This window comes from Eutrigla gurnardus (assembly GCF_963514095.1).
Source record: "Eutrigla gurnardus genome assembly, chromosome: 2".
Classification (NCBI taxonomy): Eukaryota; Metazoa; Chordata; class Actinopteri; order Perciformes; family Triglidae; genus Eutrigla; species Eutrigla gurnardus.
The window spans coordinates 11,526,892-11,543,897 of record NC_139916.1 but is presented as its reverse complement, the minus strand read 5'-3'; the positions used below and the strand labels follow the sequence as shown (position 1 = coordinate 11,543,897).

At 41.0% G+C, this 17,006-nt stretch overlaps 1 protein-coding gene across 1 annotated transcript in view; it reads left to right on the top strand.

Moving 5' to 3' along the window:
- Positions 1 to 17,006, top strand: part of cdh22 (cadherin 22) — a 71,515-nt gene that overhangs the window by 17,009 nt on the left and 37,500 nt on the right. Inside the window, exons 3-6 of the mRNA XM_084034979.1 lie at positions 7,713 to 7,832; positions 10,618 to 10,785; positions 12,512 to 12,693; positions 16,123 to 16,379. Coding sequence (XP_083891105.1) covers positions 7,713 to 7,832; positions 10,618 to 10,785; positions 12,512 to 12,693; positions 16,123 to 16,379 — 727 coding nt within the window. The remainder of the gene's footprint in view (positions 1 to 7,712; positions 7,833 to 10,617; positions 10,786 to 12,511; positions 12,694 to 16,122; positions 16,380 to 17,006) is intronic.

Below are 17,006 nucleotides of genomic sequence, written 5' to 3'. Positions count from 1 at the left end.
AAGGGATATTGAACTTAACTTATTTGCTTGCAGCAAAACTTACAGATGCTTGAGAAGTGATTGGGAGATTTTCGATTTGTCTTTAAAATCCGCTCTCAACACTGCAAAATCCACTTAGCTGAAAATATCATATCTGTATAATGCTAATTATGATACAATGTATTATGAGCTTTTTTTTTTACCTCAGTCCTCGGTTTACCTCGGTCATAGCTTGGCAGCTCCACAGTAGGATGCAGCAAAAAGATTCAGGCACAGAGAGAGTAGAGAGTCCACGGCAGGATGAAGCGTGTCTTAGGCTGCATTCATTCAAAATCCGGCACCTTCCCACAGTTTGTGGGCAGGTGTTTATTTGTGCTTGAGGTTGTAACCGCTGACAACAAGAGAATAAGTTATTCTTGTGATTGGTTTCTTCTCACTAAGACCAGTCCCTGTCCTCATTTGATCTCTAGCTCACTTGATTACTGCTGCTCCCTCTCTCTCCTGCTTGCCCTCTCTCACTAAGCTGGAGAGGAGAATTTTTAATGCTTTGTTTCCAAACAGCAACCGACAATGTGACTACATCTTATGCCTTGAAGCATTGAATAGATTGGGTTTTAAGACACATGGCTTTGGTAACATACAGCCCAGATGTTATTGGCAGTGACAGCCCGAGCTAATGCTTATGCTTCAAATGCCCAGCTATTGAAGTCATAAAAAGCCGGCCTTTTCCAATTTGAAAGTGATATTACACCCTGTTCCAACATGCATGAGGCATTAGTCGCTCTGTTTTTTTTTTTTTTTTTTCAGTCTTTATGTGAGCTGACTGACATATCGGCACAGTTTGTTGAGTTTGAAGCCATTTAGTCACCGAGGCAGACGTCTTTTCCGACCACTCCTAGGTCGGGTGACAGCGAGGGATTCTGGTGGAAATGTGGCTCAGAGGGGGCAGCTTTTCATGGAGAATCACAACAGGGTGAAACACTTCCACAGACCTAATTCTTTGATTGATGTGGTTCCATTAGAGAGGACCCGAGGACCTCTGAGTGGCCAAGATGCGGCGTGACACCACATCCGTTCTGTAGCCTCTAACCTCAGGTAATACTGACTGACAAGTCACAGTGTCCAGAGAACGGGCAGGCAAATAGCAGTATCCTCAGCTATTATCTAATCATGATACAAGCTGATGTAGTGTAGAACTAGCAAAGACAAAGAACAAAAGACACACCGACAGCCTTGGACTGACATTTATCCTTTAATTTTACACAGCTAATATATAAACCCAGGTTGGAGAACTTGGCAAATAGCAAAGACCGTTAAACAACAGAGATATGTTTTAAGACGATGCCCTGCACTTTTATCTATTACAAAAAAGCACCCCAGGCTTTCTTGAATTCCTCCATACCTCAAGAGCTGTTATCTCCGGAAAGACCCCGTGCAATCCTTAGGATCATTGTAATTTGCTTTCTTTGTTGCCAAATGTTTATTTCAACAATAAATACTATGGTTTAAAGTATCAAGCACACTTGAGGACATCATGAGCAAGGTTTCTATAATATAATTAAATATTCTGCAGTATCTCTATAGAATGAAATGCTACTGGAAAATACGTGTACTTATTGACTGGCGTTTCATAAAATAAATACGTAAAAAGAGTTCAACAAGACTAAAATCCCCCGCGACCCTGAATACAGGATAAGCGGTAGACAATGGATTGGTGGAAGACTAAAATCCAAGAGAGCAGCATCCTTGTTGAATGTATGTTTTACTTGTCTATATGAAGGCCATTGCCCCATCTATCACTTTTGAAAAGTATATAAAATACACACAACAACTCACAATTGAAGGATGTTTGTTGTGACTGACACAGAGAATAGAACTAGGCAGAATAAAGTTGTGAAAAGAAAGCTGTGGGAGTAATGGTTTGACAAGTAGCCAATATTTTACCATCTTTTTGTGATACCCCATATTACTATTCCCAGTATTGTTTTGGTAAGTGACCTGTACACATGCAGGAAAAAATTGCTGCAAAACAAGAACTAAGAGGCCTTCGCATGTAGCGTTACCTATGTGAACAAGCAATATCTTGTATTCCTTTGATTTCTCTTTTCCTGTTCCTTTGACATTAATATCTCTATCTATCGCTCTCACTCCAACCCGGAGCATAGTCAGCATGACAGATAAGTCCCCCCACTCCTTTTGTATGTAATGTGAGTACACTGCAAGGGGATTAAAGTAATGATCACCCTTCCTGTTGCTGTGGTCCAGAGACGTTGCCCTGGAGGCTGCAAATTGCTGCAGTCTACAGCCGGGGCCTGTCATGCTAACAGAAGATGAGACATTTGGAGCAGCAGAATCACAGGAGAGAGCAATGCGACAAGGCAGGAGCAACTTACAATCAATATTCTCTGCCAACCTGCTTTATGTATATGACCAGTAACATCCACCATGTTCTCAACCACTGTGCTTGACATAATTGATTTGGTCTGGTGTGTGTGTGTGTGTGTGTGCTCATGTGTATGCAGCAGTGTGTCGTGGCAGAGGGAGGGATGGAGAGAGATTCAGCGGGCGAGGAGTCATAGAGGACGTACACGACAAAAGCAGCACGATGGATTGGCAATTGTGAAATAGATTAAGGCTATCACTTTTTCATGTAGTCGTGGTTTTACTTATTGTTCATAATACATTTTGACATTGTGCGTGCAATAACCTGTGTCTAAAACAATAATACCTGACCTGCAGATACAGGGTGGTTGAAAGGTCTCTGGAACTCAATGCCTGCGCTCCTTTTTGTCATTGTCTGGAGACAAATGCTTAAAACTTGACGTGCCACGCTGGAACCACAATGTTGTCTGCGCAACAACTTACGGTTCAATCTATTAAAAGACACATGTTCAAAGGCTAACAAAGAATAGATTTACAACGTCTGTCAGGAGAGATGAAAAATATCCCCAAATCCTTGTAGAGATATGGAAGAGGATCAATGTAAGCAGGCCATTGGCTTTTATGACATGGCAGATTTTTCTCCCCTTTATACTTCATTCCCTCGCACCCTCCTTGTCCCCCCACTTCTCTCCCTCTCTCCCCCCCCTCTCTTGAGGCATTTATGTGGATGAGAGAGGAATGAATTACAGTGGAAGTAGTGAAGAAATAACTTTTCATGTGAAAACACCTCAGCTTTTATGGCTTTACTAAATGATCCATAATGCGGGCGGGGAGCACTCAGTCCTGCAGATTAAGGCGGGTCGTAGCGGGAAAGAGGCTCAGTGCTGCAGCCGTTAGACCCCTCCACTGATGCTCGCACCAGTACAGCACCAGCTGAGATGGGCACAAATCTCTTTTACGAGGCTGCCTCTTAAATAGCTGTCAGTCTAGTGTCTCACACGTGGCGCACTCCTCCAGCTCCCCTCACAGTAATTGAACCGTCTCTCCCAGAGTGCCGGAATGGTGTGGGAAGCCATTCCGACAGCCTGTGTTTATACCATTAAACCAAACTTGTGCATAAATCTAACGATATAGCCATCGTCACCCGCCATCCGTGGAATGCTCCACGCCCCAAAAACAACCCTACTCCTTACTCCATTTCACCAGATATGCCCCCAGTGTTAGTTTGCATCTGAATATTATACATTTATTATGGTTGGAGGGATCCTGTACACTGTTTAGATATCATTTGCAACACACAATGCACGTTATTACTTTGGAATGACTGTTGCTTCTTCCACGTTTTTCCCACCATGACCAAGTTATAGTGTTGTCACAGGTATTGTGGGTACCAGTAAGAAACTTTTAATTCTTTGGTTATTTATGTTACTTAATTAGCTGTTAATGTTGCATACCTGGTGGGATTGTTAGTGTGTTAAAGAGGAGTCATATTATAACACAAGTGTTATAGAAATATAAACAATTAAGTGGTAAATAATATTAAATAAACAGTTGGCATTCAACCCCAATTATGTCTGAGGCACTTTGCTCTGCTAGAGGGTTAAATGAATAACAAAGCCGTATCCTCGTTAAAGTTGCACAGTTATGGAAAAACTTGATAAACAGTGTTGCTCTCGTGAACGCTTTGGTGAGTGCTAAGGAAACGGAAACATTGAAATTCCCTGTTATATCAGCTAATTATCATACTGAAATAGACTTGTGTTACATTTGAAAATTTGCATTTGAAAATTAGCACGTTCCTGATTTTCCTATTTTAATATTGTTTTTTATGTAAATATCTGCAGGCTCTGAAAATGTGAGTAAGTGAGATGACTAAATATGAATTTGTTCAGCAAATGTCATAAGTTGGTTCGGATTTATGGTTGCATATGTTTAAAGTTCTACATAACACCAAGTTATAAAGTATTGTTTCACTGACCTCTTCTGGTTGACTGTTGCACTATTAACCTCCCCTGATGGCTGAGGAGGTCACCAAACAGTCAGTTTATGTTGTACTATAGTAAACACACAGGAGTGGTAACACAATTTAAAGTGTAAAGCTTCTGTTTGAATGAAGAAAAAAAAAAGCTGACGCAATAACGCAATGTATAATTGAGTTGGCGGTTTCATGGATTTGTTGAGCATAAGAAAGTTTTGTTGAAGAACCAAAACAAGCAAACTCAGCCCAAACAAATGTCCCCATCAGGGGGAATAAATAGAAACAAACCTGTATATTTTGGTAATTAAAATTTTTATTGCTACACTGCATGCTGTCTCATCTGAGAGCAATTTGTGATTGAAGTTTTACATGTGAGAAAATAACTCTTTAGCTAATGAATATCTTGAGTTTCTCTCTATGAGACATACTTCTCCTATTGCAATATGCAATACATTTGAATCTGAGAGTCAATCATTTGTATTGAATTCCCTCAAGTCCATCAACAGTAGAATATGCTTAAGTGAGACGCCAACCACGCTAACAGATAGTACAACTAATGACTTCTCCCACTGAAAACACAGATGCAAGCCAGAGCTTTAATAAGAACCCGAGTGCCAAACTCACTGCCTCACTTCTCTTTTTAATATAAACACAATAAAGAAGCATTTGCATTTATATGGTTCTTCCAAGCCATCTGACGTTGCTGCGAGCCAATAGACAGAAACAGCTGAGCATCAAACTGATTGTTACCTGGGGAAAATTAAGATAAGAGTGTAATCCCATGGATGGAAATGACTTTGTTGGACCCACAGCAGTCGGGCCAACCAGGTAGGCAGAATTAGTACCCGCCTGCTGCCAGTAATGAAAATAACTTTACAGCCTCGTGTTTTGAATACGATGAGAATGATATATCGCTCAAATCTGGATATTCTAAGGAGGGCAGTGTGCACTCTGGTCCCTTTGGGTGGGGGGAAATGACTGATATGACTCAGAGTATTAATTAAAATATCATTCCAACCTATATGCGCCGCTTTGAATCGACTGGGAGCCGCAATATGTCTGGATTTACCAGTAACCGAGACCCACACAAGGCTGTTGACGGAGTCAGAAGACGTGATTCTTTGGCATTGCACATGCTGGAGGAACACCCATCCATCCATCCATCCATCCATCCATCCATCCATCCATCCATCCATCCATCCATCTTGTGTCCTAGTTCTGTGCAATTTTACCTTTGGAGCTCATTTGTCACATTGCCACATAGCTCAGAATATCTGCAAAATACCACACCCTCGATTGTTTTATTGGTATCATAGGCGAGGTAGTGTGCTGCATCACGTGCTAGCTATATGCAAACCGATCAGTTCCTATATACATACAGGGAGAACAAAAGAGTATATCCATGATAGCAACGGGATAGTGATCCGAGCTGTCTCATTGAATGGCCAGCGGACTTTAATAGTAATCCACTGGCATCTCCCTCCCTCCTTGACTCTTTAAGAGCTCATCTGGATGACAGGAAACAAACAGGGCTCTGACACCTCCTGCTAATTAGCATCATTAGCATACGGCCATTATGTGGCTGGACAGTAGCATGACAGGGCTCCGAGAAAGGCTACAGCCGTGACCTTTGGTGGACAACACCAGCTGTCAGTAATTACCCATAGCACCAGCCAGAGGATTGAAGACAAAGACCTACTTCTTGTCCTTGAGGACTTATGGCACCCAGTAATGTCTCCCCTTTCTCTTTTTTCTTTTTTTTCCTTGTAAGTGAAATTATTTATAGAAAGGAAATAAACTGCTAACTCGATAAAAGGGTTGTTTCTCAACCTAGAAATTAAGTTTTATAGGCTTTAGGCCAAGCTTTAATATATTAATATATTTATGCAAACTGTTTACAAATAAACTGTGCTGTAATAATGACTTTAACACTTTTGCTCCACAAATCCAAATTTTGAGGATTCATGTGGAAATGACACTGTTCTCCGAGGACGTGCTGTAATCAGAAGTAATTGTTTGGTCTATTGAAGATGTTAATGTTGACTTTATGACTCCATCCTTTCATATCTGAGTGCATCTTCTATGCCAATAAGAGACAAACAACTGATCATTGTAGTGAAAACGGTAATTTGATACATCAGAAAAAATCTGTGTAGAAATGGAGATGCAATAGCTACCTGGTGCAGTGCTAACCAATCTGCCTCTCCCAAGTCTAATCACAGTATGCATGAACGCACACAAAGGTGTGTGCACAAACTCACACTGCATTACTGTTGTTATGCCTGTGAGTTCATAGTTCATAGTGATATGCAGCATTTCCCAGCCCTCAACCTAGATTATCGCAACTGTGTTATTGACCCCCAACCCTTACCCATACACTACCTCTCTTGACCTTGACCTCAACCACAATTTGATTTGAACCTTAAAAACAAGGTGCAGCCCAAACCACTGTTAGAAAGAGCAAGGGCAGGCAATACTGTGCACTAATGTCCCCACTCCCAAGGTCTAAAAAAACATGGTCCCCACAAATATATGTGTGCTGCCCTCGTTATATGTGCGGAGGATACAACTTGGCAGTCAGGTAAACTCTTTCTCCACATCAAGACTCTGAAGACATCCTTCCTTGGTCCACAGGTTTATTGACCTACAGAAAGGTGAAACTAAACATACTAGAAATATGACTGTGTATTAATATCAACTAAAATACACAGTGAGCCATGGAAATATGCATTAAAATCATACGTTTTCAGTGTTCCTATTTTAACGTATTTATAACATTCAAATGAGTTGCATCAAATATTTTCAAATATAAAATGAATTATTTAAGTACTTATTTACTTGTATTTATACTTATATTTATCACATATAACCTGAGACAGTCCCCGAACAGTTTAAATTAACGACACACAAAATATCTAGCGTCAAACTCCATAAACGCAAGAATCACACCCAAATAAACAACAGAGAATGCAGAGTGCATTAAATTAATCGTACATACCGAAGATGCAACCAAAAGGCTAAGGATGTATGCAGATGGAGCTGGATTCATTTAGCATCTATCAGGTCTGAAACACATGTCTTTCTAATCACGGTCGCTTCAGATTCAGACACTTCCTGGATCTCTTAAAGGGGCAACGTAAATAGAAATACATTTTGTTACATTAACTGTAACAAAACAATATGAGTACCAGAAACTCACAGACACAGGCGAAGAAAAACCCACATTCCCACATCAGCCCTTCCGTTTACAGTGTGCAATTGTAGCACTTGTGTAAAGGTTCCCCAGTGGCCTCTTGGGGCCACTGGTTCAGAAGCTTTTATTCTCTTGTTTTTTTGTTTTTTGTTTTGACATAGCGTTGTCTCTTTTCAACAGGAACATCCGTTATGAAGGTTACCGCATCCGATGCCGACGACCCGACGTACGGCAGCAGTGCCAGAGTGGTGTACAGCGTCCTGGATGGAGAAAAGATTTTCACTGTTGACAGACACACAGGTAAGAATGATAACCGCAACACTTTCAGCCCTCAACCCACTTTCTTTCTTGTGCTCCTTCGTTTTTTTGTTTTTGTTTTTTTTGTTACAAAACCTTAAGCAATTTGAAGCTTAGAAACTGCAATTCCCAGATCCATCAAAATGTGTGGCCAAAAACCTAAAATCAATTGGCCAAAAGCAAGCAACTTATAGAGTTTTAGCCAATCACTTCTGGATCCTTTCAGCAAACACTCAAAACACCATATGGCATAAATTACTCAAAATGGCTCCACACACTGTTTAGTGCAACCGTCGAGGTTTAAACTTAATAGGTAAGCATAAACATTGCAGGTATTACCTGTGTGGACCAACTGTGCTGTCTGTTCAACTCAGTAAAAGTGTTCATTTTTTGCCCCATTAATGCATAGGATGAAATACTTTATTTGTCTACCATTATATAAAAATTGTGGGTTGTATTTTCATATCGAGCCATGGGGGATTCCAGGGTCCCCCTACTGGCCTGGGACTCGTTTTAATGATTTCCTTTTTGGGTCTCTACCACGTTGATTCGGTCAGCCTTGGCGTGTGGATGATAAATGGCTGCACCTTAGTGGGACTAGTCAGGAGACGGGATGGTTCATTCTAGCTTCTGTCTCAGGAACCCCCCCTCTCCTTCCACCCTTTCCCCCCATTTGTGTCGGCAGACGGGCCGGCCTAATAGCGGCGAGTCAGTGAGGTCAAAATGAGACAAAACAGCTGTGAAATCTGCCTCATTCCTATCACTCTCTTACAAAGGTACAATAAACGGAAAAGCAAGTCATTGTTTTCTGTGGCATGCTGGAGTATTTGAGTCAAAGGGGCGATTTTACAAGAGCACATACATATAAGAACATATTGTTACACAGAAAACTAGAAAAAAGAAAACTATTCTGAAAGGAAGTACCTTTGAAACCACATTTAAATAGATTTCCACTCTGCTTTTGCTGATCTATTAATTTCTTCTATTGCTGTTATAATTTAACAATAGATAAAAAAAAAAGACACCTGCATCTGTTATGCAGGAATACAATATATTTCTTCTCAATCCTTATAGTAGCCAAGGCCCAAACAGCAGAACAAGTGCTTTTGCAGATACAGAGTAGAATTAGATTCCCATCGCGCAGCGAGATGAAAACAGAAATGCAATTGATGCGAGTAAAAACATATTGGAACATCATAATTTATTTCATATTAATGTAATGCATTACCATACTGAGGCCGCTCACTTTCACAGTCGGTGTGCACGGACCTATTACTCAGTTAAATTGGTTAATGTTAAGGCTGCGTGATATGCATTGCAATGTGGGCCGCATAGACTAGACTGCTCCACTGCAGTTCGGGCAGTCTCATCTCCACATCTCTGCCGTGATGTGGGAGCAACACCGCCGTGCACTAGCTTGCGGATTGTGGCTGTGCTTGTGACAGCCCTAATTTAGATGCATCCCCCTCTGGCCTTCGGCGGATGAAAGAGGAGCATGTCATCTGTCTCCCTCCTTAACTCCAGTGCTGCATGTACTGTATTTTGGCGACTCATAGAACGTGGCCCTGGGCTAAATGTGAATCAGTGAGTTGTGTACCCAACACAATGCAAACCTTTGGGAGTGAGACAGCGCACCAAGCCCAGGAAATGCATCAATAGATTCTGATGTGGAAAATCCCAAAGGGGTAAAGTGGAATTATATTACTACTGCACAGTAAAGGAGCCGGCTACTGATGCTGCTGCTGCTACCTCTGCTGCTGGGCCAACAAGGAAAATGTCTCTTTTAAACCGAGAAGGACTGTGTGTTAGTTTGTGAGACAGATATAGAAGAAAAATTGAGACCATATGACTGGCCCCTTGTGTGACTACATTTTTTTTTAAGGAAACTTCACAAAGCAATGTACAAATCCTCTCACTTTAGCAACGTCAAGACATTCCACAGTCACATCTGACATATAATCTCAGAACCCAACGTACAGTCTGACAAAGCCTTGGTGAGCAAACATATCCACATAACGGATATACGGACCAAGACTTGCTCTTTCCTGCCGCAGTCTTTGCCTACAATCCGATCTCGAGAAGGAGAATGCAGTTGTAGTCGAGAGACGATGTTCAAGTAGCCAGTTAACAAGCTGATTTCAAGCCAATAAAAAGCTATATCATTCCCCTTTAGCATTATGGCTTAGTCCTTTGCGCAGTGGCCGGGGTTCGATTCCAGCCCAGGGCCCTTTGCTGCATGTCTTCCCTCCTCTCTTTCCTGTCTGTTTCTCTCACTGTCAAATAAAGCCGATATGCAAACTATAGTCCTGGTTGAACTATAGCCAATCCGTTCTGAGATCGGCTGAGATTGTCTCTTTTGCTCTTCACATGGAGTGCTCACTTGCATGCAACCAAATCTGTGACTGGTCAATACTTAACACATCAAACATACTAGAAACCAAAATGCTTCCAGTACCAACATCGTGTATAGGTGCCAACAAATTCTGCATCCATTTGCAGATATCTGTAGAGAATTCACCTAACATTTAAGTAGCATTGGTCAGGCTGTCAGCGTAGTTAGCTGATCAGATTTGTCAGTTCAGAATCAGAAAGGAGTTCAAGTAGGTTTCAACATACAAGGAATTTGTCTTGGTGTTCAGCGTGCAGTTCTTTCTGTTCCGTTAATGTTTGGTTGAATGTGGTGTGTTGCACTTTTATCTCACCCTCTCTCTCTCTCTCTCTCTCTCTCTCTCTCTCTCTCTCTCTCTCTCTCTCTCCTTCAATCTCATCTACTTTCCTCAATCACCAGGGATCATCATGACAGCCGTGGCAGATTTGGACCGTGAGACGCAGGATCGGTACGAGCTGGTCGTCAAGGCAACAGACATGGCAGGACAAATGGGCGGTCTCTCCGGCTCCACCACGGTGACCATAGTGATCACAGACGTTAATGACAACCCGCCGCGCTTCCCACAGAGTGAGTGTCTCCAGCACATGATCGCACTCTAGGCAAAGAGAGAGAGAGAGGTGGAGAGGCATGGGGAGGGAATGGACAGAGAGAGACTATAGTCCTACATTTCTGAGAGTGATAGAAGTGAGAGTTAAGAGATGGGAGGAGGGGGGGGTAATGAGCAAAGTGAAAGAGAAGATAATAAAAAGACACACAATACAGTTGCAGGCCGCTGACATCAGCGAGTGATGCTGAACGGCCTGCAAATCTAACCAACTTAAATTCATGGACCAATCAAATCCGCAGCCCATAACAAAGCAGTCTATGAAATGTGGAGCACTGTTACGACCCAGCGCACATTTGATCAGTCCTTCTAAGTGGGGCTCAAGAGAGGAGGGAATCAATACAGTTGTTTGTTCCCCCTCGTTGTAACGTCATGGGTTGATGATGGTGAGGCTGCTTTTGAAAATGAATGGCTTTCATCTTTCAGTGCACACACACACACACACACACATGCGCAATAGGTACGAGTTAAAACATGCAGCTCGCCACACAAAGACGCCATTCAGTTCACAGAAAGCTTTCGTGCGAGAAAGCAGCTCAAAGAATACCAAATGTACATGCAGAATAAAAAAGTAAGTCGCGTGATCACATGCTACTCCTGGCTGAATGATCATTAGTATTAATATTAGTATTAATAGCCTACAATAGAAGGCTACTCTCCCCTTCTTGCTTTCAGTCCAACACCTTCTTCAGACCTTCTTTTTTGTTTGTTTGAGTTAAACCAGAACACTATTACTTTTGTTGCAGCTGGGGGAACAGCATCTGACAGTCAGGTTGATTGTATTTGATACGTCTCCCCACACCTTTTCTTATTTCTGTGTGAATCCTGTTTTTCATCTCAGTAAATCATATTTACCCAGTCAGAGGGATAAACCCTGCAGGATTATAGTATCTTCACGGTGCGGTGCGGGGAATAGAGAGAGTTTGGATAGCAGCTTCATAAATAAGATGCAAAGGAAGGTGACGTGCCGTATATGTTTCGACTTTGATGATTTCCCTCTCGGGGACACTAATGTTTTATATCCTCACTCTTATATTTTCTTCTTCGCAATAAATTCTGACAGATAATATACATTTCCTTATGTCTGCTCCGTAATGTTAAATAGAACCTCAGATTTGGGATAGACGATGAGTCAGAACAAAATACAAGTCATCTTCTACTTGATGATACAGATCGCTTGCTAAATATATCATTTTTATCATTGTTGTTTTCTCAAAAAAACGAATAATATTCTGTACACTACTTTTAGCGTGAATGCAATAACCTCACTGACAGCAGCCACCTGAAGTCCACCTGTTGCTGTTGTTTCATTATAATATCATCACAGCTTCATTTTTTTCATGACCTGTCGCTTCCTCTCTTTAGATTCTTCATCTTGGTTACTCTCCCATCTCTTCCTCCTCCTGCTTTGCCATGTTTGCTCCCGATCCATCTCAACTACCAGTGTCTTCACCCCCCCATCAACAGCCGTGCATCTATCCTTCCTCATCTTCCCTCCACTGGTGTTGTTTTTCCTATACTTCTCAGTGTTACTTTTGTCTCTCATCCTTCTTCTCTCGTTACTTTCTTACACCCACACTTTTTTTTTTTGTCGCATCATCCCTCCGTTGCATTGCTAAACCTCACTCTCCTTTTCTTTTGTATCCTTCAATGCGATTTCCACCTCCGGCCACCTCCTCCATGTACCAGAGATGTACCAGTTCTCTGTATCGGAGGGGGCTGCCGTGGGGACGGCGGTGGGACGAGTCATTGCCACAGATGCGGACATGGGAGAGAACACGGACATGAGCTATCTGATCAAAGAGGAAGGGGAGCTCTTCAAGGTCACGACAGATCTAGAGACACAGGAAGCTGTTGTCTCCATCAAGAAGGTACAGTTTTCTTAAAAGGAAATGTTGCACTGCTGTTATTATCTGTCCAGTCATTATTGATTTTTGCCAGAAGAAAGGCAAAAAACCCCCAAACAAATACTCTAACCTTTCATTGTGCACACAATGCTCGGTGATTTAGTCTCTTTCCTCCACAGCATGGGAAGACTGTGGCCAAACCTCCCGTCCACATGCTGAATGCCTTGGGCAAGACACTGATGGCTGTGCCATCGGTGTGAGAATGATTGGATTAGAATCTGATGTGCAGGTGGCACCTTGTATCGTAGCGTCTGCTGTCAGTGTGTTTGTTTACCATGATATCAACTGCCAGCTAAGAGCTATTTTCTCCTTCTGCTACACATGTATGTACACAATTCTGTGTCCACTCTTATTCTAAACCACAAACAAGAGATGGTTTTATTTCTGCTGGAAAAAGGGGGGCTCAAAAGTCATTAGCAGGTTGTGATAATGGGAAATGGAATATACGGGCCTTTCTAGTCCTCCGACCACTCAACATGCTTTACACTACACCTCAGCATTTACCTCACACACACACACACACACACACACACACACCCACACACCCACACAAGCACCACAGCATCCGTGCACACTCACACACGCCAATGGCATAGCCTCCGGGAGCAATCTGGGGTTCAGTGTTCTATTCTACATGGATGACTCCCCATTCTATCTCTAAACTAATCTGCCCTATGATATAGTTTGTGTTTGTTTTACTAACTTAAACTTTTAAATACTATCTCAAGCTTCCTCGTCACACAGCAGTCCTTACCGTCTCTGGCATAATCTAATGAAAGTGATCTGGATTATTTTGACTACAAATCCACAAGTGACTGGGCCTCTGCTGGTTCGCATTCGACAAAAAAACGATTAAGTGTTCTTTTGCTCAGCTAAATCTATGTAGTCAATACGCTGAACAGCTCTTATTCCCTGTTCAGACAGAAAAAAAAAACTCAATGGGCATCTGAGGAGATGGAAAAAGAGAAATGATTGGTCTTTGAGGATTGATGATCATTGGTTTCACACTGGGGCTTGACAGGTACTGTCATAGCCGAGTTTCTTCACAAGTTGAACTGTTTTTAACTTCTTCTTTTTTTCACCCTGAAATAATAAATGCAGAATGCTAGCAGTGTTATCCTTTCATTGAAATACACAGAGGACAAAAGTGACACAGCTCTGTTTTGAATGGAGCCTAATGGCAGAATGAACACTCAATGAACTGTCGACGATGTCTTATCATTCTAGCTACCACAGACACAACGGTAGCTTAAAAGAAACCATAAACTCATGCAGTAAGGGATACATGTACGCTGAGGCATTGTCTGGGTGGAATCAATATTTCAAGTCATTGGTACACTGTTAGAAATTTTCCTGTAAAAAAACAGTAAAGAACTGGCAGCTGGGTTGCCATTATGTTACTGTAAAATTAACATATTTTTGCTGTCACTGAAAATTACAGCTTTAAACTGTAAATAAAAAAAACCAGTGTGAACTGTAAAAAAACAGTAATGAACTGGCAGCTGGGTTGCCATTATGTTTCTGTAAAATCTACATATTTTTACTGTTACTCAATTTACAGTTTTGTCTTGTAAATGAAAAACACAGTGTAAACTGATATTTAAAATTACTTTCACTGTGTTTTACAATTAAATGACTAGTTAGTTTGTATTATTTATACATTTCAATACTCTATTAAAAAAATATGATTGCACACAGTTAAAGGCACTTTTGTTAAGAAAAACATGTTACATGTGACTGACTTTAGGTTTCACTAAATCTCTGTTTGAACCTGGCCACAAGCACGGAAGGCAAACCATAATAAATTAACCTACTGATATTTCAATCCTGTGATTAAAATGTAAGAGAAAAAGCAGCTTCTTATTGCACTTTACTTTTATTTGAATGTAAAGATTACATGTAAAAACTTCACATGCTGAACAAATTGCATGTTTAACAGTATTACATGTTAAAATGACATGTTAAAAACAGTGTTACGAACATTTATATCTTAACAGTATTACAAACATATACAGTACTGTTAGTGTGGAAGTCCAAGAACATCGGCAGGAGAGTTACGGCTCACTCGAAGACACCAGGTTTCTCAATCCAGCCTGCAAGTAGCCGTGTGTGTGTGTGCGTGTGTGTGTGTGTGTGTGTGTGTGAGAGAGAGAGGGGGGGGGGGGGGGAGAGAGATCAGCTCTAAAATAACTTATATTCGCAACAACTTACACTTATATTGCATACAAAATTAACATTTCTGCCCCTCATTCCCCCCATCCTGATAAAAAAAATGTCCCAAGCCATGAACTAACACCTCAGCAAACCATAACATTCCAACCTTAAACATCCTCCTGGTACCTTTAATAGAACCTTTTGTTGCTTGCATATGCAGTGGTGTAAACATACCAAGTAGTATCAGACGAGGAGTTTCAGGTATGTTGATGGTCCTCTCAATGTCAGCTGTAGTGGCAGATCCCTAGGACATAGAAAGTGAATTACAAACTGTGTTGTTATAAGATGAGTCATTGTATGACATAGTATATGTACCGGTATATATAAAAAGAAAACGTACATCTGCAAGTAGGATCAGATCTGTAATGTTCTCGGAAAAGTGAGCCATCAGAAGCTGGAGGACACAATATGACAGCTCAACATCTTCACAGAGAGAGAACTTCCTCATTACAAATTACAAGAGGTCCCCAGGTAATACTTATCTCGTGCGAATAGAGTAAATTACATAGACGGTAAAATGTTTACACAAACTATCATAAAGTTTCATTATTTCACTGACAAAATGCAGCGGTCAACAAACGTTAACTTTGTAGAAATTAAAATGTGCTCCTTGTGATGTTTGACTATCAGCTTTGAAAATTTAGCTAGCTGCTAACCAAACTCATTCTAGCATGTGCATATGCTGTAATCATCAATGCTAACAAAACCAAATCAAAACTAATCAAATCAAACAATAATATAATATGTAATATAAAACAATCAAATAAAGTTGGTACTCACCAAATAATTAGTAAGATGGAGATGGATCAGGAATGGCAGGTAACTAGCTTCACATGTGCAGCTCAGGCAATGCTCTTCCCAGAATGCCAAAAATAATGCATGATACTGTTATCTAATACACTTTAACGGTAAAGTATTGTATAATAGGAATACATTAGAGTTCCGTTAAAAAAACAGTAAATGAGCTGTAATTTCACTAATTTTCTGTAATATTAACAGTAAAGCACTGTTTATTAAAAACACCTTACTACTGTTGAAATTCCGCCGTAATTTTTCAGAAATTATTTACAGTGTACAGTTGCAATACAGCATCTGGCCATCAGTGTCAGTACTACACACTCTTAAAGGCTTATGTGGAATGAAACGGGTCTTGAATGAGAATTTTGGTTTTCCTTTCAGCCGCTGGACTTCGAGAGCAAACGCACACACAATGTCGTGGTGGAGGCAGTGAATAAGCACGTGGACCCTCGCTTCGTGGACCTGGGCTCCTTCCGAGACCAGACCATCGTCCGCGTCAGCGTGTCGGACATCGACGAGCCACCCATCTTTCAACCGGCTGAGGGAACTATCATTGAGGTGCAGGAGGATGCCAAAGTGGGATCACTGGTTGGCGTTATCACTGCCAGGGATCCAGACGTGAAGAATAAACCTGTCAGGTATGTCAAAATGCAGTATACTGTTAAAATGGTAGAATATGTATCAGAGTTGAGAATCTCTAAAGTATTTGGCTAACTTTTCTTAATGTGTGTTACAAGTTAACACAATCATAATGACCTACTAAAACTCAAAATATAACACACAGAGAAGGCTGGAGCTTTAAAAAGGAGAGAATTGTTTCTGACCCAATATTACCAAGGTTGCACAGGTGTAGATGTGAGATTTTATTTGGTAATAATATTACATTTTGCTTTTAATGAAAACCATTTGGCCGTGAAAGAATGAAAACTAGCAGCAGTAGTTAGCCTGATAAAGTATATCAACCAAAACATTGGCAATTAACTGTTGCTGTGGAAAGATGACTGCGAAGAGAATAACAAAAGTTTAGCATGACAGTGAACGCCATTTGACGTGGATGGGACACTGCAGCACATCCCGCATGGAGATTTCTCCAGTCCATACTGATCAAACAAAATCTGTCCTATGAAAAAAGTAACTTTAAAACAATTATAAGACTTGTATTATGGAATAAGCTGCACTGTACGTCTATTTCTTTGCTCTCAGATCACTGTGCGTGATAAAAAACAATATCGTCCGGTAATCTCTTGTACCAAGGTCTGTGGTTT